The 24,761-nt window shown below is 37.1% G+C and overlaps 1 protein-coding gene across 1 annotated transcript in view; it reads right to left on the bottom strand.

Moving 5' to 3' along the window:
* The window catches only part of SEC63 (SEC63 homolog, protein translocation regulator), an 82,271-nt gene that overhangs the window by 18,783 nt on the left and 38,727 nt on the right, over positions 1-24,761 (bottom strand). The window contains exons 9-14 of the mRNA XM_057527935.1: positions 11,221-11,315; positions 10,989-11,121; positions 9,524-9,616; positions 8,706-8,860; positions 7,228-7,375; positions 5,793-5,875 (exon numbers count right to left, since the gene is read on the bottom strand). Of these exons, the coding sequence (XP_057383918.1) occupies positions 5,793-5,875; positions 7,228-7,375; positions 8,706-8,860; positions 9,524-9,616; positions 10,989-11,121; positions 11,221-11,315 (707 nt within the window). The remainder of the gene's footprint in view (positions 1-5,792; positions 5,876-7,227; positions 7,376-8,705; positions 8,861-9,523; positions 9,617-10,988; positions 11,122-11,220; positions 11,316-24,761) is intronic.

Below are 24,761 nucleotides of genomic sequence, written 5' to 3'. Positions count from 1 at the left end.
GGAGCAGGGGTGAGATAAGGGATCCATGATAAAACTATCATTTAACTCTGTGGGTATTCATGCATTAGGCTAGCTAAAGGGATGAGCTTCAAAACTGATGATCTCAGAGTGGTAGAATTTTAGGTGATTTTAATTTCTTCCTATACTTTTCTGCATTGCCTCAATTTTTTTCCCCACACAGCATGAATGTTTCACATAATTAGGAAAAAAAGCTAATTTTACTGTACTTTTTAAAATAAAAATAAAAGGGAGTAAATTCTCAAGAATTGACTAAAAAGAAGTAGGTAGAGGGCAGACAGCAGAAGCAAGAAGAACTACAATTCTGCAGCCTGTGGAAGGAAAACCACATTCACAGTAGGACAGACAAAATGAAAAGGAGAGGACTTTGTACCACATGAAGGAACAAGATTAAACCCCAGAAAAACAACTAAATAAAGTGGAGATAGGCAACCTTCCAGAAAAAGAATTCAGAATAATGACAGTGAAGATGATCCAGGACCTCGGACAAAGAATGGAGGCAAAGATCTAGCAGATGCAAGAGAAGTTTAACAAAGACCTAGAAGAATTAAAGAACAAACACCTAGAAGAATTAAGAACAAACAAACAGAGATGAACAATACAATAACTAAAATGAAGAATACACTTGAAGGAATCAATAGCAGAATAACTGAGGCAGAAGAACAGATAAGTGACCTGGAAGACAGAATGGTGGAATTCACTGCCGCAGAACAGAATAAAGAAAAAAGAATGAAGACAGCCTAAGTGACCTCTGGGACAACATTAAATGCAACAACATTCACATTACAGGGGTCCCAGAAGGAGAAGAGAGAGAGAAAGGATGCAAGAAAATATTTGAAGAGATTATAGCTGAAAACTTCCCTAACGTGGGAAAGGAAATAGCCACCCAAGTCCAGGAAGCGCAGAGTCCCAGGCAAGATAAACCCAAGGAGAAACACGCCGAGACACGAAGTAATCAAATTGACAAAAATTAAAGACAAGGGAAAACTACTGAAAGCAACAAGGGAAAAATGACAAATAACATACAAGGGAACTCCCATAAGGTTAACAGCTGATTTCTCAGCAGAAACTCTACAAGCCAGAAGGGAGTGCCATGATATATTTAAAGTGATAAACGGGAAGAACCTACAACCAAGATGACTCTACCCAGCAATGATTTCATTCAGATTCGACAGAGAAATCAAAAGCTTTACAGACAAGCAAAAGCTAAGAGAATTCAGCACCACCAAACCAGCTCTACAACAAATGCTAAAGGAACTTCTCTAAGTGGGAAACACAAGAGAAGAAAAGGACCTACAAAAACAAACCCAAAACAATTAAGAAAATGGTCACAGGAACATACATATCAATAATTACCTTAAACGTGAATGGATTAAATGCTCCAACCAAAAGACACAGGCTTGCTGAATGGATACAAAAACAGGACTCATATATGTGCTGTCTACAAGAGACCCACTTCAGACCTAGGGACACACACAGACTGAAAGTGAGGGGATGGAAAAAGATATTCCATGCAAATGGAAATCAAAAGAAACCTGGAGTAGCAATACTCGTATCAGATAAAATAGACTTTAAAATAAAGAATGTTACAAGAGACAAGGAAGGACACTACATAATGATCAAGGGATCAATCCAAGAAGAAGATAGGACAATTATAATTATATATGCACCCAACATAGGAGCACCTCAACACATAAGGCAACTGTTAACAGCTATAAAAGAGGAAATCGACAGTAACACAGTAACAGTGGGGGACTTTAACACCTCACTTACACCAATGGACGGATCATCCAAACAGAAAATTAATAAGGAAACACAAGCTTTAAATGACACAACAGACCAGATAGATTTAATTGATATTTATAGGACATTCCATCCCAAAACAGCAGATTACACTTTCTTCTCAAGTGCGCACGGAACATTCTCCAGGATAGAGAATGTTGGGTCATAAATCAAGTGTCACATCTTGGGTCATAAATCAAGCTTCAGTAAATTTAAGAAAACTGAAATCATATCAAGCATCTTTTCTGACCACAATGCTATGAGATTAGAAATCCATTACAGGGAAAAAAACGTAAAAAACACAACACATGGAGGTTAAACAATACGTTACTAAATAACCAAGAGATCACTGAAGAAATCAAAGAGGAAATCAAAAAATACCTAGAGACAAATGACAATGAAAACACGATGATCCAAAACCTATGGGACGCAGCAAAAGCAGTTCTAAGAGGGAAGTTTATAGCTATACAAGCCTACCTCAAGAAACAAGAAAAATCTCAAATAAACAATCTAACCTTACACCTAAAGGAACTTGAGAAAGAAGAACAAACAAAACCCAAAGTTAGTAGAAGGAAAGAAATCATAAAGATCAGAGCAGAAATAAATGAAATAGAAACAAAGAAAACAATAGCAAAGATCAATAAAACTAAAAGCTGGTTCTTTGAGAAGATAAACAAAACTGATAAACCTTTAGCCAGACTCATCAAGAAAAAGAGGGAGAGGACTCAAATCAATAAAATTAAAAATGAAAAAGAAGTTACAACAGACACCACAGAAATATAAAGCATTAAAAGAGACTACTACAAGCAACTCAATGCCAATAAAATGGACAACCTGGAAGAAATGGACAAATTCTTAGAAAGGTATAATCTTCCAAGACTGAACCAGGAAGATATAGAAAATATGAACAGACCAATCACAAGTAATGAAATTGAAACTGTGATTAAAAATCTTCCAACAAACAAAAGTCCAGGACCAGATGGCTTCACAGGTGAATTCTATCAAACATTTAGAGAAGAGCTAACACCCATCCTTCTCAAACTCTTCCAAAAAATTGCAGAGGAAGGAACTCTCCCAAACTCATTCTATGAGGCCACCATCACCCTGATACCAAAACCAAACAAAGATACTATAAAAAAAGAAAATTACAGACCAGTATCACTGATGAATATAGATGTAAAAATCCTCAACAAAATACTAGCAAACAGAATCCAACAACACATTAAAAGGATCATACACCATGATCAAGTGGGATTTATCGCAGGGATGCAAGGATTCTTCAATATATGCAAATCAATCGATGTGATACATCATATTAATAAACTGAAGAATTAAAACCATATGATCATCTCAATAGATGCAGAAAAAGCTTTTGACAAAATTCAACACCCATTTATGATAAAAACTCTCCAGAAAGTGGGCATAGAGGGAACCTACCTCAACGTAATAAAGGCCATATATGACAAACCCACAGCAAACATCATTCTCAATGGTGAAAAACTGAAAAGCATTTCCTCTAAGATCACGAACAAAACAAGGATGTCCACTCTCACCACTATTATTCACCATAGTTTTGGAAGTCCTAGCCACGGCAATCAGAGAAGAAAAAGAAATAAAAGGAATACAAATTGGAAAAGAAGAAGTAAAACTGTCACTATTTGCAGATGACATGATACTATACATAGAGAATCCTAAAGATGCCACCAGAAAACTACTAGAGCTAATCAATGAATTTGGTAAAGTTGCAGGATACAAAATTAATGCCCAGAAATCTCTTGCATTCCTATACACTAATAACAAAAGATCAGAAAGAGAAATTAAGGAAACAATCCCATTCACCACTGCAACAAAAAGAATAAAATACCTACTAATAAACCTACCTAGGGAGACAAAAGACCTGTACCTGTACTCAGAAAACTATAAGACACTGATGAAAGAAATCAAAGATGACACAAACAGATGGAGAGAGATACCATGTTCCTGGACTGGAAGAATCAATATTGTGAAAATGACTATACTACCCAAAGCAATCTACAGATTCAACGTAATCCCTATCAAATTACCAGTGGCATTTTTTACAGAACTAGAACAAAAAATCTTAAAATTTGTATGGAGACACAAAAGATCCCAAATAGCCAGAGCAGTCTTGAGGGAAAAAAATGGAGCTGGAGGAATCAGACTCCCTGACTTCAGACTATACTACAAAGCTACAATAATCAAGACAATATGGTACTGGCACAAAAACAGACATATAGATCAATGCAACAGGATAGAAAGCCCAGAGATAAACCCACGCACCTATAGTCAACTAATCTATGACAAAGGAGGCAAGGATATACAATGGAGAAAAGACAGTCTCTTCAATAAGTGGTGCTGGGAAAACTGGACAGCTACATGTAAAAGAATGAAATTAGAACACTCCCTAACGCCATACACAAAAATAAACTCAAAATGGATTCGAGACCTAAATGTAAGACCGGACACTATAAAACTCTTAGAGGAAAACATAGGAAGAACACTCTTTGACATAAATCACAGCAAGATCTTTTTTGATCCACCTCCTAGAGTAATGGAAATAAAAACAAAAATAAACAAATGGGACCTAATGAAACTTCAAAGCTTTTGCAAAGCAAAGGAAACTACAAACAAGACGAAAAGACAACCCTCAGAACAGGAGAAAATATTTGCAAATGAATCAACGGACAAAGGATTAATCTCCAAAATATATAAACAACTCATGCAGCTCAATATTAAAAAACAAACAACCCAATCCAAAAATGGGCAGAAGACCTAAATAGACATTTCTCCAAAGAAGATATACAGATGGCCAAGAAGCACATGAAAAGATGCTCAACATCATTAGAGAAATGCAAATCAAAACTACAGTGAGGTATCACCTCACACCAGTAAGAATGGGCATCATCAGAAAATCTACGAACAACAAATGCTGGAGAGGGTGTGGACAAAAGGGTACCCTCCTGCACTCTTGGTGGGAGTGTAAATTGATACAGCCACTATGGACGACAGTATGGAGGTTCCTTAAAAAACTAAAAATAGAATTACCATATGACCCAGCAATCCCACTACTGGGCATATACCCAGAGAAAACCATAATTCAAAAAGACACATGTACCCCAATGTTCACTGCAGCACTATTTACAATAGCCAGGTCATGGAAGCAACCTAAATGCCCATCGACAGACGAATGGATAAAGAAGATGTGGTACACATATACAATGGAATATTACTCAGCCATAAAAAGGAACGAAATTGGGTCATTTGTTGAGACGTGGATGGATCTAGAGACTGTCATACAGAGTGAAGTAAGTCAGAAAGAGAAAAACAAATATCGTATATTAACGCATATATGCAGAACCTAGAAAAATGGTACAGATGAACTGGTTTGCAGGGTAGAAATAGAGACACAGATGTAGAGAACAAACGTATGGACACCAAGGTGGGGAAAGTGGCGGGGGGTGGTGGGGGTTGCTGGTGGTGATGGGATGAATTGGGAGATCGGGATTGACATATATACACTAATATGTATAAAACAGATAACTAGTAAGAACCTGCTGTATAAAAAAATAAAATAAAATTCAAAAATTCAAAAAAAAGTAGGTAATGAAATTCTCAACAATAATCAATAATTAATCTCTGTATAACACTTTACAGTTCAAGATACCCACACTACCTTGTAATTATAATGTTTTATAGGGAATTAACAAATCATCACAGGAAGAATTAAAGTATTTTTCAACTTTGTGTGTGTGTGTTAAAAACTAATGTGAAAATTATAAAAATTAATTAAAAATTTCAAAACAGCTAACAGAACCTGCAAAATTAGATTTTCAAATCTACAATAAAAAAATTAATTAATTTTTTAAAAAATCTACAATAGTTTTGACTTTGAGAATGTATAACTTAGAATGAAAGAATATAAAAACCTTAACACATTAACTCTTAAAGCATAAAAATACAAACAGACTACTTACTGCCATTGTTTGCCTTGTCAATTTAACCAACACTGTAACTAAGGATCCTACTGTGATGTTGTTGCTATCTTCATCATCCAATACTATAAGATAAAAGGAAAATAAATAAATAAAAATCAAGCTCTATGTCAAGGCAAACAGCAAAACTTAACTTATTCAAATCAATCTGGTATTTCAATATTTCAAACATACAGAGTTTTAAACCTACTAAATAAAAAATAATTCATTGACTATCTACTCTATAAAAAGCTCTCTAGTAGATGCCTTCAACAATGTACTCATTTAATCCTTAAATCAGCTCTATGAAGCATTATTATTATTTCTTTAAAGAAGATAACGGAGGTTCAGAAATAAAGTAAAATGCCCAAGGTCACAAAATGGCTACATCGACACTGCCAAGTTTCAAACCCAAGTCTTTTAAAACAGAGTATAATGTTAGGACTACAACAGCTTTCTCTCACAGTGATATAAAAATAGAATTCTGTCACTCTATTAAATTGTGCGAACTTTATACTCACAAGATCTTACCTATATGAAAAAATGTGTGCCTGTAAGAATAAAATAATTAAAACTAGTATTCTGAACAACAGTAAAGATATTTTAAGGCAAGAACTTGAAAATATTGTTTATATTAAAAAACACTTTAAAAACATTTTTTGCAATGTTTTTGCAACTGTTTAATTTTTTAAAACCACATTTGCTACACACACCCCCAAAAGTCTAATAATAAGAAAACTCAACTACAAGCCCTTTAAAAACAGAGACCATTCCTAACACATCCTTGTATTCTTGGTCCCACAAGAATGTTTTCACAATGGCAACTTAGTAAATGTCAAAGCTCAGAACAATGTCACAATGAAGGAATGGAGCAGAATAATCTCTAATTCTGTCACCATTCTAAGATACTATATTCAGCTCTAAAATGGGAACTCACAGGACAATTATGTAGGTAGAAAAATAATCTCTATTTTTTTCACTCCAAGCAGACATAAAGACAGAAGTCAGTCAAGAAAAACACATGAAATGTGCCACAGAGCATGGTGATTTTCAAGATTTAATTAATATAAACAAGTTAGGTTTTTTAAAAATTAATTTTAGAACTAAGCAGGTATCTTATACTAACAATAGATATATTTCAAATATCCTTCATTACATCTAGAAATCTCTTTCATTCTTTGAAAAGTTAAGATCTTCTTGAAAGCTGAACTACAGAACAGAAGCATCCTCAAACCTAAGCCCATTAGGAGGATAATAAAAGTAGGGTTCTCAAAACTAGTAAGTATACAACATCTTCCATCACAGCAAATCTGACAGGTAAACTACAGTTCTGCAAAGTCTAATTAAAAGTTATTAAATGAAGTGTTTTGAGGACCTTGAGCCAAATAAGCAAAAGCCAATCTATCAAAAGGGAAGCAATGGGAAACCTCCCATTTACCCTGTGATTTTATGTCCATGGTCACAAATGGGAAACTCCCAAGGACAGCCATAACCTCTTCATACTTTTCATCTTCAAGGAAGTGCAATAGATTGTGACGATCTGATTCTTTTAAACTCACCAAATCCTGGATAGTCTTAATTTTGTACTAAATTTAAAAAGAGAGAGAAAGAAAATAAATCCCGAAGTCATGTAACTTTACATAAAAGGAAAATTATTAGCATGTTTACCAAAACAAAATCCAAAAACTTTTAGAAAAATATTAAGATTATATACATTTCAAAGCAGAAAATACAACTTCACTGCATTTCATGGCCTTTTTCTCCAAGGAAATTTAAATTTAAGAATTTTCTTTATTACAAAGTTAATACACAGTTACTTTTTTTTAATTAGAAAAAAATAAAGTTAGAGGAAAAAAATAATAACATTCATATAAACTCTTGACCCAAGCAAGAATGACTGTCATTTGATTTGTTCAGTTTGCAGACATTTATTTTTAATTTTAATGATAAAAACCTTTAAGAGTATGAATTTATGTCCAAGTAACAGCTGCATGCACCCTTAAGTTTTACTATGCAATACTCTCATTTTTGTTATTTTCTAAGTACAGCTATCTGTTATTGCAGTAATACCCAGCCTGGCTAAATGGATACTCAGGAGAGGATTTTTTAATTTCTGAGTATTTGGTGCCAGTTATTAATTTTTACTTTCACCGATAGGGATTAGCTCATGAGGCATGTGAAATGCCTGCTTCTGAATTCTGAAGTTTACAATTATGACTTAAAATGTGATCAAATTTATAAGAGTAACACACTTACTCGAAAGGAGAGAACTCTGATGCAAATTTCTAATATATATTTATTAGTTCTACCTTAACACTATCAAATCCAATGTCTATCTTCTGCCTACTTTGTCTAATATCAATATATACAAAGTAATGTTTAAAATCTCCTAGCAAAATTAAATTTCATTCCACTTTTTCTTATATTTCCTCAAGTTTTCATTTATATTACATTTCTTAAGTATCTTAAGATTCATTATCATAATCTATATACAGATTGTATTTTCTAAATAAGAATTATCTGTATTTGATCTACTTATTTTTTGAATGCTTAATTTTTTTTGTTCATACTCAACCAATAAACTATTGCCCAGCCCTTTAAGCCACGAATGAAATAAATGGAAAGTATACAGTGCATTTTTACTTAGTACATTTATTTTTGGCAACATAAAGAACAAAGTGTTGACTGCTAAAATGAACTGACAGCCAAAGTAAACCACTACAGTAGTAAAATATTACAAAACAGCTACCTAATCAAGAAAGTATTAACAGAATCACTTGAGGGATAGTTTTAGAATGTTTAAAACATTGTAAATCTAAGAAGTTCATAGTAACCATTTCTAGAAAAATTTTCATTCATGTTACCTTTAAGTGACAGGACAAACTGCTTAAAACTAATTTTAAAGTAGCAAATTACCTTTTTATGATTAGAAACCCTTCTAAGATTGTCTTCTTCAATGTGAGGGAGCTGCAGAAGGGGAGACTTAAACTGCTGAAGGCCTTGCACAGCCATCTGGGAAAGCTTCATGCAGTTTTCCAGGGATGCCAAAGTTGGAGCACGAAACTCCCTTTCTTAGAAAGAATAGAAGAAAAGCAAAAACAGGTCTGGACTTTTTATATGTTCAGGAGTACACAATTCATCACAAAACCAAATTCATGTGAACATCCTTAACACCTCAAACTTTACGATCACAGTGTTGAATTTCCTTTAAAAGTTACTGGGTAAGACACAGAAAATACACAAACTTGATCAAATGTACATACTGATGTCATGCCAAAAACTGACATCATCCATAACAACAAAACACAACCAGTATCTCTTTTTTAAGGGTCTCTCTTTCCATTACTGACCATAAATAAACTCCCTCGTTCTTTTTTCCATTATGTAAAAAACACTACATGTCAGATCAATCATCATAACATCACTTAAAGAATTACTTCAAACTCATTGTTAACCTAATTCTAAAACTACTCAGAGGAAGGAAAAGGGTATTTTAAATCTTTGCAAACAATAAATAACAATAAAACAATGAAAAATTAAACTCAAGAAACATAAGTTACGATACTTTACATAATGAAAAATACAGGAAAGAAGAAAAACCATGAACAAAACTGGGAAAACTGATTCACCTTACAGACAGAATTATACTAAGCACCCAAAAATCTTAAAACTATGAAGTGTAATCTGTATGTGCTTGCAAGAAAAAGTACAACATAATTATGCTTCCTCCTCACCTTCACGGCTCCGGGCCATTATTATTAGTTGGCAGATTACATTAACCATTTCTTGAAGTAGGGCAGGGCATTTTTTCAGCATAAATTGCTGATCTGCAAAACAATAAAACACCTGAAACAAATCATTCTTCTTTTATGATTAAAACATCTTTATCACCTGTAGTCCAAGACGAATGCTAAATTTAAGCTGTCACACAAATTTTTCACATGACCTCAGAATATTACAGGTTGAACACAATAGTTTCTCCTCGGCAGCACTATGTCAAAAATCAATCAGAAAACCCTACCTCAAATTAGATGTTTCAAAGGCAAACTTTTAATATTATGGTCTTGGCCTTTATAAATTACTCCCTACCTTTTTTTTTGAAATAGCCTTAATCTTAAATTTAATCATAATCTTACTAATTTAAGAACTTCAAAATTCTTCTTCTTGTGTACCTAAATTCCTATAAGTATAATTATGGATAAGTCCAAAGACTAAGATTGAGAATAAATGTCAACTAAATGGAGAGAGGAGGATAGGAGGAGGAGTGAGACAGACACTTTCATTTATACTGCATATAATAGTTAACCATTAAGATCATCCATTGGGGTTGGTACTCAACCTAAAAAAAATCTGTTCCCTGTTTCTTAGATAATTGGTAAAAATGGAGATGGTTTCATATCTGTACAGAACATTAGGAACAGAATTACTAGTTAACTTGCAACTTCAATAAACAATGTCTAAATAGCGCTCCTTGATTCCATCATAAGCAGCCTATCCTATCATTAATCACTGAGCATCAACTGACCTTGTTTTCAAAGGCATTTGATTGCATTGCTGGCTTAAAGCAGGGTTGGGGGGGGGTGGTTGTTGGTTCATTCAGAAAGAAAATTCCCTAAGGATAATAACTTTCTTTTAAAACTTCCAATTGAAATAATGCAAGTGAAAAGAGATGACACTCAAATTCATGACATCCCTGAAAACACCACTGTCCCAATCCACTGCTTTTCTTTTAAGTAGAATAGATGGCTTCAAGTACTTATGAAGCTTTAAATAAAGATTAAACAGACACTTTATTGGTAACTACTGCTGGAGTATGATGGTGGTACTGGTGGCAGTGACTGAGACATCTCTTGTGAAAATCCATTTTTTTCTTGCCCCAAAAGGCTTACAAAATCCTTACAAAATCATCAGGAATTATTGTATAATCTGCAACTGACTTAACATTTTTCATAGAGAGTATTCTCTCACCTTGAAATACAACATTTTAACATTTGCCAAAACATCTGACTTACTAATACCTTCAAAGAATTTGTGAAGTAATTATGTACGTAGCATATAGATTTGTTTTTAAAAGGTCCTTGAGTAATTATCTGATTGAGCAAAAAAGAACAGTGACAAGAAAACACAGCACCATGAGGTCTAATTAAATCCACCTCTTCTGTACCACTAAAACCCTACAGATATTAGAATCACAAATACCTTCTTCAAGGGTCTCAGGAATTTTCATTCTAGCAAGATGAGACAGTAAAAGAACTCTGGCCTTCAGGCTATATGGGCAGGTAAGTGGCGGCTCATTCTTCTTTAAATTAATGCTGCCAATTTCTCTGATTAGCTAGAGTAAATAAAATAATCATTTAAAAATGTATACTTAAAAAAGCATTAACTTTATATACTTAAATGTTTATCAAGGAATTTGGGAGGCAGGCCTAACCTGAGGTATTAGAATATTATCTGTTGGTCTGCTTGTGGCATCCTTGTTATACTGAGGATCAAATTCAGAGGCTCCAGCCAAGACCATGATAAGCCCTAAGAAAACAAAAGAAATATGAAGAAAAATAAATTTGCTCACCCATTAATCCGCCTCCCATGATACTTGGTTAATCCTAGAGTGAGGCAGTTTTCCAATCACACACAATGCTAAAATCATCTGAACTCCACTATCAATAAGCAGTAATCTCTCTCATAACAAAAGAAACGTCTCACTTTTTAAAATGTGTGCAATATTACCTATCACAAGTAAATAGAAATACACATCAAATTAAGGGCCCAAACCCAAGGAGAAACACGCCGAGACACATAGTAATCAAAGTGGCAAAAATTAAAGACAAAGAAAAATTATTGAAAGCAGCAAGGGAAAAACGACAAATAACATACAAGGGAACCCCCATAAGGTTAACAGCTGATTTCTCAGCAGAAACTCTGCAAGCCAGAAGGGAGTGGCATGAAATACTTAAAGTGATGAAAGGGAAGAACCTACAACCAAGATTACTCTACCCAGCAAGGATCTCATTTAGATTTGATGGAGAAATCAAAAGCTTTACAGACAAGCAAAAGCTAAGAGAATTCAGCACCACCAAACCAGCTCTACAACAAATGCTAAAGGAACTTCTCTAAGTGGGAAACACAAGAGAAGAAAAGGACCTACAAAAACAAACCCAAAACAATTAAGAAAATGGTCATAGGAACATACATATCGATAATTACCTTAAACGTGAATGGATTAAATGCCCCAACCAAAAGACATAGACTGGCTGAATGGATACAAAAACAAGACCCATATATATGCTGTCTACAAGAGACCCACTTCAGACCTAGGGACACATACAGACTGAAAGTGAGGGGATGGAAAAAGATATTCCATGCAAATGGAAATCAAAAGAAAGCTGGAGTAGCTATACTCATATCAGATAAAATAGACTTTAAAATAAAGAATGTTACAAGAGACAAGGAAGGACACTACATAATGATCCAGGGATCAATCCAAGAAGAAGATATAACAATTATAAATATATATGCACCCAACATAGGAGCACCTTAATACATAAGGCAACTGCTAACAGCTATAAAAGAGGAAATCGACAGTAACACAATAATAGTGGGGGACTTTAACACCTCACTTACACCAATGGACAGATCATCCAAAATGAAAATAAATAAGGAAACAGAAGCTTTAAATGACACAATAGACCAGATAGATTTAATTGATATATATAGGACATTCCATCCAAAAACGGCAGATTACACGTTCTTCTCAAGTGCACACGGAACATTCTCCAGGATAGATCACATCTTGGGTCACAAATCAAGCCTCAGTAAATTTAAGAAAATTGAAATCATATCAAGCATCTTTTCTGACCACAACGCTATGAGATTAGAAATGAATTACAGGGAAAAAAACGTAAAAAAGACAAACACATGGAGGCTAAACAATACGTTACTAAATAACCAAGAGATCACTGAAGAAATCAAACAGGAAATAAAAAAATACCTAGAGACAAATGACAATGAAAACACGACGACCCAAAACCTATGGGATGCAGCAAAAGCGGTTCTAAGAGGGAAGTTTATAGCTATACAAGCCTACCTAAAGAAACAAGAAAAATCTCAAGTAAACAATCTAACTTTACACCTAAAGAAACTAGAGAAAGAAGAACAAACAAAACCCAAAGTTAGCAGAAGGAAAGAAATCATAAAGATCAGAGCAGAAATAAATGAAATAGAAACAAAGAAAACAATAGCAAAGATCAATAAAACTAAAAGTTGGTTCTTTGAGAAGATAAACAAAATTGATAAGCCATTAGCCAGACTCATCAAGAAAAAGAGGGAGAGGACTCAAATCAATAAAATCAGAAATGAAAAAGGAGAAGTTACAACAGACACCGCAGAAATACAAAACATCCTAAGAGACTACTACAAGCAACTTTATGCCAATAAAATGGACAACCTGGAAGAAATGGACAAATTCTTAGAAAGGTATAACCTTCCAAGACTGAATCAGGAAGAAACAGAAAATATCAACAGACCAATCACAAGTAATGAAATTGAAACTGTGATTAAAAATCTTCCAACAAACAAAAGTCCAGGACCAGATGGCTTCACAGGTGAATTCTATCAAACATTTAGAGAAGAGCTAACACCCATCCTTCTCAAACTCTTCCAAAAAATTGCAGAGGAAGGAACTCTCCCAAACTCATTCTATGAGGCCACCATCACCCTGATACCAAAACCAGACAAAGACACTACAAAAAAAGAAAATTACAGACCAATATCACTGATGAATATAGATGCAAAAATCCTCAACAAAATACTAGCAAACAGAATCCAACAACACATTAAAAGGATCATACACCACGATCAAGTGGGATTTATCCCAGGGATGCAAGGATTCTTCAATATACGCAAATCAATCAATGTGATACACCATATTAACAAATTGAAGAATAAAAACCATATGATCATCTCAATAGATGCAGAAAAAGCTTTTGACAAAATTCAACACCCATTTCTGATAAAAACTCTCCAGAAAGTGGGCATAGAGGGAACCTACCTCAACATAATAAAGGCCATATATGACAAACCCACAGCAAACATCATTCTCAATGGTGAAAAACTGAAAGCATTTCCTCTAAGATCAGGAACGAGACAAGGATGTCCACTCTCACCACTATTATTCAACATAGTTCTGGAAGTCCTAGCCACGGCAATCAGAGAAGAAAAAGAAATAAAAGGAATACAAATTGGAAAAGAAGAAGTAAAACTGTCACTGTTTGCGGATGACATGATACTATACATAGAGAATCCTAAAACTGCCACCAGAAAACTGCTAGAGCTAATTAATGAATATGGTAAAGTTGCAGGTTACAAAATTAATGCACAGAAATCTCTTGCATTCCTATACACTAATGATGAAAAATCTGAAAGAGAAATTATGGAAACACTCCCATTTACCATTGCAACAAAAAGAATAAAATACCTAGGAATAAACCTACCTAAGGAGACAAAAGACCTGTATGCAGAAAACTATAAGACACTGATGAAAGAAATTAAAGATGATACCAACAGATGGAGAGATATACCATGTTCTTGGATTGGAAGAATCAACATTTTGAAAATGAGTATACTACCCAAAGCAATCTACAGATTCAATGCAATCCCTATCAAATTACCAATGGCATTTTTTACGGAGCTAGAACAAATCATCTTAAAATTTGTATGGAGACACAAAAGACCCCGAATAGCCAAAGCAGTCTTGAGGCAAAAAAATGGAGCTGGAGGAATCAGACTCCCTGACTTCAGACTATACTACAAAGCTACAGTAATCAAGACAATATGGTACTGGCACAAAAACAGAAACATAGATCAATGGAACAAGATAGAAAGCCCAGAGATTAACCCACGCACCTATGGTCAACTAATCTATGACAAAGGAGGCAAAGATATACAATGGAGAAAAGACAGTCTCTTCAATAACTGGTGCTGGGAAAACTGGACAGCCACATGTAAAAGAATGAAATTAGAATACTCCCTAACACCATACACAAAAATAAACTCAAAATGGATTAGAGACCTAAATATAAGACTGGACACTATAAAACTCTTAGAGGAAAACATAGGAAGAACACTCTTTGACATAAATCACAGCAAGATCTTTTTCGATCCACCTCCTAGAGTAATGGAAATAAAAACAAAAATAAACAAGTGGGACCTAATGAAACTTCAAAGCTTTTGCACAGCAAAGGAAACCATAAACAAGACGAAAAGACAACCCTCAGAATGGGAGAAAATATTTGCAAATGAATCAACGGACAAAGGATTAATCTCCAAAATATATAAACAGCTCATTCAGCTCAATATCAAAGAAACAAACACCCCAATCCAAAAATGGGCAGAAGACCTAAATAGACATTTCTCCAAAGAAGACATACAGACGGCCACGAAGCACATGAAAAGATGCTCAACATCACTAATTATTAGAGAAATGCAAATCAAAACTACAATGAGGTATCACCTCACTCCTGTTAGAATGGGCATCATCAGAAAATCTACAAACAACAAATGCTGGAGAGGGTGTGGAGAAAAGGGAACCCTCTTGCACTGTTGGTGGGAATGTAAATTGATACAGCCACTATGGAGAACAGTATGGAGGTTCCTTAAAAAACTAAAAATAGAATTACCATATGACCCAGCAATCCCACTACTGGGCATATACCCAGAGAAAACCGTAATTCAAAAAGACACGTGCACCCGAATGTTCATTGCAGCACTATTTACAATAGCCAGGTCATGGAAGCAACCTAAATGCCCATCAACAGACGAATGGATAAAGAAGTTGTGGTACATATATACGATGGAATATTATTCAGCCATAAAAAGGAACGAAATTGAGTCATTTGTTGAGACGTGGATGGATCTAGAGACTGTCATACAGAGTGAAGTAAGTCAGAAAGAGAAAAACAAATATCGTATGTTAATGCATGTATGTGGAACGTAGAAAAATGGTACAGATGAGCCAGTTTGCAGGGCAGAAGTTGAGACACAGATGTAGAGAATGGACATATGGACACCAAGGGGGGAAAACTGCGATGAGGTGGGGATGGTGATGTGCTGAATTGGGCGATTGGGATTGACATGTATACACTGATGTGTATAAAACTGATGCCTAATAAGAACCTGCAGTATAAAAAAAACAAACAAAACAACTAATACTAAACTTTCATTGGGTTATTTGTATGGAAATATGTTAATATAAATGTTTCAGACATTACATGAAATTTCTAAAAATCTTATATTTGTATTTGTATGGAAATATGTATGGAAATATGTTAATATAAATGTTTCAGACATTACATGAAATTTCTAAAAATCTTATATTTGTATTTGTATGGAAATATGTATGGAAATATGTTAATATAAATGTTTCAGACATTACATGAAATTTCTAAAAATCTTATATTTGTATTTGTATGGAAATATGTATGGAAATATGTTAATATAAATGTTTCAGACATTACATGAAATTTCTAAAAATCTTATATTTGTATTTGTATGGAAATATGTATGGAAATATGTTAATATAAATGTTTCAGACATTACATGAAATTTCTAAAAATCTTATATTTGTATTTGTATGGAAATATGTATGGAAATATGTTAATATAAATGTTTCAGACATTACAGGAAACTTCTAAAAATCTTATATGTTCTGGTATAATGTTATAAGTAATAACCCTAGTTATTACTTTAAAATGTATATCTCAGAAATAACTAATTTTCTTGTCAACTGCATTATTATGAACTTTCATCAAATCTTTAACCATGGTCATTTTTAAGTCTTTTGTCATTTACAGACAGTTCTGGGTGTACTCTGATGATTTTGCAAATATGTTCCTATAAAAGAGTTTCATCTTCAAGAAATTCATGGAAAAGACTCTGACAAGTACAGGTTTCTGGTAACTGACTGTACTGCTGAACTGAATGAATAAGCATTTTCAGAACTCTAATGAAAAACTGATGAATTCATAAAAGTGCTAACAAAAGATCAAGATGAAAAAAAAGAAATTAATTACATGGGACTGAGTGAACTGATGAGGATGAGTATAATTTTTGTGACTTTCTGTCTGAATTAAAAAAAAAAAAAAATCCCACAAGGACTCAGAGGAAAAGAATATACAAATCAATTTTCACTGCAAAGTAAAGGAGCTGTTACAGTGGAGGAAAAAAAAAAAAAATAAGTTACTTAACAACACTGGGTTACTGTAAGAGGAGACATAGCTAAGTTAACCTGTGGTCTTTTGAGGAAGACAGTGAAGTGAAGAATATGCTAGAAGTTAACACTGAGGATGACCTAGTCTAGAATGTTAGCACCATCTGAAACATATTGACTTTACACAGTTTTTAAAGGATAGAGAGTAACTTTGGAAGGCTGGGTGGCTGCTTGCTTTCATGGATGTGTGTTATAAGTTGCTAGCCAGCAATACAGAACAAATAAGAAACGAGTTTTATAGAAAAAGAGTGGAAGGACTCAGAGCTGAAAAAATTTCAGCTGACAAAAAACGATTGTCTTTGAGTTGTTTTCTGGAGGCTTGACTCTAAATGGATATTGGCCTGGAAGTAGAAATGACAGGTTTGGAACAATGATAAAGAACTGAGAAATAGGACATACCACTCATGTTCAAATTAAAGAAAGAAGAGCATAGGCTACCACAGTGTTAACGGTGTGTATAGGTTAAGTTCTGTAACATTATGTTAAATATATAATGTGTGTTGCAAGTAAAGTGTGTAAAAATTAAAAAAAAAAAAAAAAAATTAAGGGCCCAGAAGCAACTAGGTGCGTTAAAATCACTACAAATAGCATCGGTTTCTAGACCTAAGCATGTGTTCCACAGAAATTTATAGCAGGAAGTATTCTATGTGATGTTACTAACTGCTTTGTAAAAAAAAAAAAGGGCGGGGGGGAACTCCATGGCTAAATAAAGCTGAGAAATAAGAGTTAAAAAGAGTTTCAGGGCTTCCCTGGTGGCACAGTGGTTGAGAATCTGCCTGCCAATGCAGGGGACACAGGTTCGAGCCCTGGTCTGGGAAGATCCCACATGCCGCGGAGCAAATGGGCCCATGAGCCACAATTACTGAGCCTGCGAGTCTGGAGCCTGTGCTCCACAACAAGAAAGGCCGCGATAGTGAGAGGCCCGTGCACCACGATGAAGAGTGGCCCCCGCTTGCCACAACTAGAGAAAGCCCTCGCACAGAAACGAAGATCCAACACAGCCATAAATAAATAAATAAATAAATAAAGCACACCTAGTATTAAAAAAAAAAAAGAGTTTCAGGTTTCTTCACTTCATGACTCCTCAGAGCCTTGAGTAAACTAAAATATACTGTAATTTGCAGAAATTTTTATTATGGAACCCTGGAGGGTTTTGTGGGAATAGTGTTCCTTGAAATACACATGATGTGAGGTCACATATATTAGCATTACTCTCGTTGGCCTATACAAGTTCTTTAATGACTGGCACTATAGTCATCAATCTTACCTTACAGCAGAAAATACATGCAACATCCTCACAAAAAGCAGGACGGTACAGAGGTTAAGTGCGTAGCTGAATGACCTAGAACAATATTCTTCACCTCTCTGTGGGCCTCGGTTTCTTTATATGTGCCTGACACACAGTCAGCATAGTAATGTGTGTGAGCTATTACTATTACTACCCTCAAATGTTTGAATGAAAACAACTAAGACAGTTATATAAATGGTGCCAATGCTAAAAACCAAGGATATATAACCAAACCCACCAACTAAACAAAGCTTTTCTGATAGAATTAATTGTTAAGGCCAAGTACCATCCTCAGAAATGAAATAGAAATCAAGATCACTGATCCAAAAAACACATTAAAACAGGTTACAAACATGAAACAGTTTCATAAGGGAGAATGTTTATATATTAATATTTCGACCCAGAGTAAGGAAGAGCCATACATGTACATAAGGGAAGGTAACATTCACTCATTCCTCAGAAATAAAAGATCTGCTCATTCTTCAGGAATATAAGATCAGTTCATTCTTCAGAAACACAAGATCAGCTCACACAGTCATATGATCCTGAGGAATCTCTTTCTCACTACCAAGAAAGTTAGTAAAATTGGCAAATATGGGGCTTCCCTGGTGGCGCAGTGGTTGAGAATCTGCCTGCCAATGCAGGGGACACGGGTTCGATCCCTGGTCTGGGAAGATCCCACATGCCACGGAGCAACTAGGCCCGTGAGCCACAACTACTGAGCCTGCGCGTCTGGAGCCTGTGCTCCGCAACAAGAGAGGCCGCGACAGTGAGAGGCCCGCACACCGCGATGAAGAGTGGCCCCCGCTTGCCACAACTAGAGAAAGCCCCCGCACAGAAACGAAGACCCAACACAGCCAAAAATAAATTAATTAATTAATTAATTTTTTAAAAAATTGGCAAATATGAAATACGAAAAAGTCCACTCAGGTTTTGGAACAAAAATACATCCTCCAGGATGATAGAGAAGATGGCGGAAGAGTAAGACGCGGAGATCACATTCCTTCCCACAGATACAGTAGAAATACACCTACACGTGGAACTGCTCCTACAGTACACCCACTGAACGCTGGCAGAAAACATCCGACCTCCAAAAAGGCAAGAAACTCCCCCCGTACTTGGGTAGGGCAAAAGAAAAAAGAAATAACAGAGACAAAAGAATAGGGACGGCACCTGCACCAGTGGGAGGGAGCCGTGAAGGAGGAAAGGTTTCCACGCACTAGGAGCCCCTTCGCGGGCGGAGACTGCAGGGGGCGGAGGGGGGAACCTTCAGAGCCACGGAGGAGAGCGCAGCCACAGAGGTGCGGAGGGCAAAGCGGAGAGGTTCCCGCACAGAGGCTCGGCGCCGAGCAGCACTCACCAGCCCGAGAGGCTTGTCTGCTTAGCCGCCGGGGCGGGCGGGGCTGGGAGCTGAGGCTCGGGCTTCGGTCGGATCGCAGGGAGAGGACTGGGGCTGGCAGCGTGAACACAGCCTGAAGTGGTTAGCGCACCACAGCTAGCCGGGAGAGAGTCCGGGGAAAAAGTCTGCAGCTGCCGAAGAGGCAAGAGACTTTTTCTTGCCTCTTTGTTTCGCGGCGGGCAAGGAGAGGGGATTCAGAGCGCCGCCTAAACGAACTCCAGAGAAGGGCGCGAGCCGCGGCTATCAGCGCGGATCCCACAGCAACAGGGGCGCAGAGGGAAAATCGGAGAGACTCCCGCACAGAGGCTCGGCGCCGAGCGGCGCTCACCAGCCCGAGAGGCTTGTCTGCTCCCCCGCCGGGGCGGGCAGGGCTGGGAGCTGAGGCTTGGGCTGCGGTCGGATCGCAGGGAGAGGACTGGGGCTGGCGGCGTGAACACAGCCTGAAGGGGTTGGCGCACCACAGCTAGCCGGGAGGGAGACCGGGAAAAGGTCTGCAGCTGCCGAAGAGGCAAGAGACTTTTTCTTGCCTCTTTGTTTCGCTGCGCGCAAGGAGAGGGGATTCAGAGCGCCGCCTAAACGAACTCCAGAGAAGGGCGCAAGCCACGGCGATCAGCGCGGACCCCAGAGACGGGCGTGAGACGCTGGGGCTGCTGCTGCCGCCTCCAAAAAGCCTGTGTGTGAGCACAGGTCACTCTCCACACCTCCCCTCCCGGGAGCCTGTGCAGCCCGCCACTGCCAGGGTCCCGGGATCCGGGGACAACATCCCTGGGAGAACGCACTGCGCGCCTCAGGCTGGTGCAACGTCACGCCGGCCTCGGCCGCCGCAGGCTCGCCCCGCCTCCTCCGTACCGCTCCCTCCCCCCGCCTGAGTGAGCCAGAGCCCCCGAAGCAGCTGCTCCTTTAACCCCGTCCTGTCTGGGCGGGGAACAGACGCCCTCAGGCGACCTACACGCAGAGGCGGGTCCAAATCCAAAGCTGAACCCCAGGAGCTGTGCGAACAGGGAAGAGAAGGGGAAATCTCTCCCAGCAGCCTCAGAAGCAGCGGATTAAAGCTCCACAATCAACTTGATGTGCCTGCATCTGCTGAACACCTGAACAGACAACGAATCAGCCCAAATTCAGGAGGTGGACTCTGGGAGCAGGAGATATTAATTTTTCCCCTTTTCCTTTTTTTTGTGAGTGTATATGTATATGCTTCTGGGTGAGATTTTGTCTGTATAGCTTTGCTTTACAATAGCTTTATTTTACTTCACTATATTATAGCCTCTTTCTTTCTTTCTTTCTATTTTTTCTCCCTTTTACTCTGAGCCGTGTGGACGAAAGGCTCTTGGTGCTCCAGCCAGGCATCAGGGCCGTGCCTCTGAGGTGGGAGAGCCAACTTCAGAACACTGGTCCACAAGAGACCTCCCAGCTCCACGTAATACCAAACGGCAAAAATCTCCCAGAGATCTCCATCTCAACATCAAGACCCAGCTTCACTCGACGACCAGCAAGCTACAGTGCTGGACATCCTATGCCAAACAACTAGCTAGACAGGAACACAACCCCATCCATTAGCAGAGAGGCTGCCTAAAATCATAATAAGGCCACAGACACCCCAAAATACACCACCAGACGTGGACGTGCCCACCAGAAAGACAAGATCTAGCCTCATCCACCAGAACTCAGGCACTAGTTCCCTCCACCAGGAAGCCTACACAACCCACTGAACCAACCTTAGCCGCTGGGGACAGATACCAAAAACAACGGGAACTACGAACCTGCAGCCTGTGAAAAGGAGACCCCAAACACAGTAAGATAGGCAAAATGAGACGACAGAAAAACACACAGCAGATGAAGGAGCAGGCTCAAAACACACTGGACTTAACAAATGAAGAGGAAATAGGTAGTCTACCTGAAAAAGAATTCAGAATAATGATAGTAAGGATGATCCAAAATCTTGGAAACAGAATAGACAAAATGCAAGAAACATTTAACAAGGATGTAGAAGAACTAAAGAGGAACCAAGCAATGATGAAAAACACAATAAATGAAATTAAAAATACTCTAGATGGGATCAATAGTAGAATAACTGAGGCAGAAGAAAGGATAAGTGACCTGGAAGATAAAATGGTGGAAATAACTACTACAGAGCAGGATAAAGAAAAAAGAATGAAAAGAACTGAGGACAGTCTCAGGGACCTCTGGGACAACATTAAACGTGCCAACATTCGAATTATAGGGGTACCAGAAGAAGAAGAGAAAAAGAAAGGGACTGAGAAAATTTTTGAAGAGATTATAGTTGAAAACTTCCCTAATATGGGAAAGGAAATAGTTAATCAAGTCCTGGAAGCACAGAGAGTCCCATACAGGATAAACCCAAGGAGGAACACGCCAAGACACATATTAATCAAACTGTCAAAAATTAAATATAAGGAAAACATATTAAAGGCAGCAAGGGAAAAAAAACAAATAACACACAAGGGAATCCCCATAAGGTTAACATCTGATCTCTCAGCAGAAACTCTGCAAGCCAGAAGGGAGTGGCAGGATATACTTAAAGTCATGAAGGAGAAAAACCTACAACCAAGATTACTCTACCCAGCAAGGATCTCATTCAGATTCGATGGAGAAATTAAAACCTTTACAGACAAGCAAAAGCTGAGAGAGTTCAGCACCACCAAACCAGCTTTACAACAAATGCTAAAGGAAATTCTCTAGGCAAGAAACACAAGAGAAGGAAAACACCTACAATAACAAACCCAATACATTTAAGAAAATGGGAATAGGAACATACATATCGATAATTACCTTGAATGTAAATGGATTAAATGCTCCCACCAAAAGACACAGGCTGGCTGAATGGATACAAAAACAAGACCCATACATATGCTGTCTACAAGAGACCCACTTCAGACCTAGGGACACATACAGACTGAAAGTGAGGGGATGGAAAAAGATATTCCATGCAAATGGAAATCAAAAGAAAGCTGGAGTAGCAATTCTCATATCAGACAAAATAGACTTTAAAATAAAGACTATTACAAGAGACAAAGAAGGACACTATATAATAATCAAGGGATCGATCCAAGAGGAAGGTATAACAATTGTAAATATTTATGCACCCAACATAGGAGCACCTCAATACATAAGGCAAATACTAACAGCCATGAAAGGGGAAATTGACAGCAACACAATCATAGTAGGGGACTTTAACACCCCACTTTCACCAATGGACAGATCATCCAAAATGAAAATAAATAAGGAAACACAAGCTTTAAATGATACATTAAACAATATGGACTTAATTGATATTTATAGGACATTCCATCCAAAAACAACAGAATACACATTTTTCTCAAGAGCTCATGGAACATTCTCCAGGATAGATCATATCTTGGGTCACAAATCAAGCCTTGGTAAATTTAAGAAAATTGAAATCGTATCAAGTATCTTTTCCGACCACAACGCTATGAGACTAGATATCAATTACAGGAAAAGATCTGTAAAAAATACAAACACATGGAGGCTACACAATACATTACTTAATAACGAAGTGATTACTGAAGAAATCAAAGGGGAAATCAAAAAATACCTAGAAACAAATGACAATGGAGACACGACGACCCAAAACCTATGGGACACAGCAAAAGCAGTGCTAAGAGGGAAGTTTATAGCAATACAAGCCTACCTCAAGAAACAGGCATCATCTCGAAGAAACAACCTAACCTTGCACCTAAAGCAATTAGAGAAAGAAGAACAAAAAAACCCCAAAGCCAGCAGAAGGAAAGAAATTATAAAGATCAGGTCAGAAATAAATGAAAAAGAAATGAAGGAAACAATAGCAAAAATCAATGAAACTAAAAGCTGGTTCTTTGAGAAGATAAACAAAATTGATAAACCATTAGCCAGACTCATCAAGAGAAAAAGGGAGAAGACTCAGATCAATAGAATTAGAAATGAAAAAGGAGAAGTAACCACTGACACTGCAGAAATACAAAAGATCATGAGAGATTACTACAAGCAACTCTATGCCAATAAAATGGACAATCTGGAAGAAATGGACAGATTCTTAGAAATGCACAAACTGCCGAGACTGAACCAGGAAGAAATAGAAAATATGAACAGACCAATCACAAGCACTGAAATTGAAACTGTGATTAAAAACCTTCCAACAAACAAAAGCCCAGGACCAGATGGCTTCACAGGCGAATTCTATCAAACATTTAGAGAAGAGCTAACACCTATCCTTCTCAAACTCTTCCAAAATATTGCAGAGGGAGGAACACTCCCCAACTCATTCTACGAGGCCACCATCACCCTGATACCAAAACCAGACAAAGATGTCACAAAGAAAGAAAACTACAGGCCAATATCACTGATGAACAAAGATGCAAAAATCCTCAACAAAATACTAGCAAACAGAATCCAACAGCACATTAAAAGGATCATACACCATGATCAAGTGGGGTTTATCCCAGGAATGCAAGGATTCTTCAATATACGCAAATCAATCAATGTGATACACCATATTAACAAATTGAAGGAGAAAAACCATATGATCATCTCAATAGATGCAGAGAAAGCTTTTGACAAAATTCAACACCCATTTATGATAAAAGCCCTGCAGAAAGTAGGCATAGAGGGAACTTTCCTCAACATAATAAAGGCCATATATGACAAACCCACAGCCAACATTGTCCTCAATGGTGAAAAACTGAAACCATTTCCACTAAGATCAGGAACAAGACAAGGCTGCCCACTCTCACCACTATTATTCAACATAGTTCTGGAAGTCCTAGCCACAGCAATCAGAGAAGACAAAGAAATAAAAGGAATCCAAATCGGAAAAGAAGAAGTAAAGCTGTCACTATTTGCAGATGACATGATACTATACATAGAGAATCCTAAAGATGCTACCAGAAAACTCCTAGAGCTAATCAATGAATTTGGTAAAGTAGCAGGATACAAAATTAATGCACAGAAATCTCTTGCATTTCTATACACTAATGACGAAAAATCTGAAAGTGAAATTAAGAAAAC

Source organism: Balaenoptera acutorostrata, chromosome 14, assembly GCF_949987535.1.
Source record: "Balaenoptera acutorostrata chromosome 14, mBalAcu1.1, whole genome shotgun sequence".
In the NCBI taxonomy this organism is placed as follows: Eukaryota; Metazoa; Chordata; class Mammalia; order Artiodactyla; family Balaenopteridae; genus Balaenoptera; species Balaenoptera acutorostrata.
Note: the sequence above shows the minus strand (reverse complement) of the source record. Positions and strands in the feature narration are given on the sequence as shown.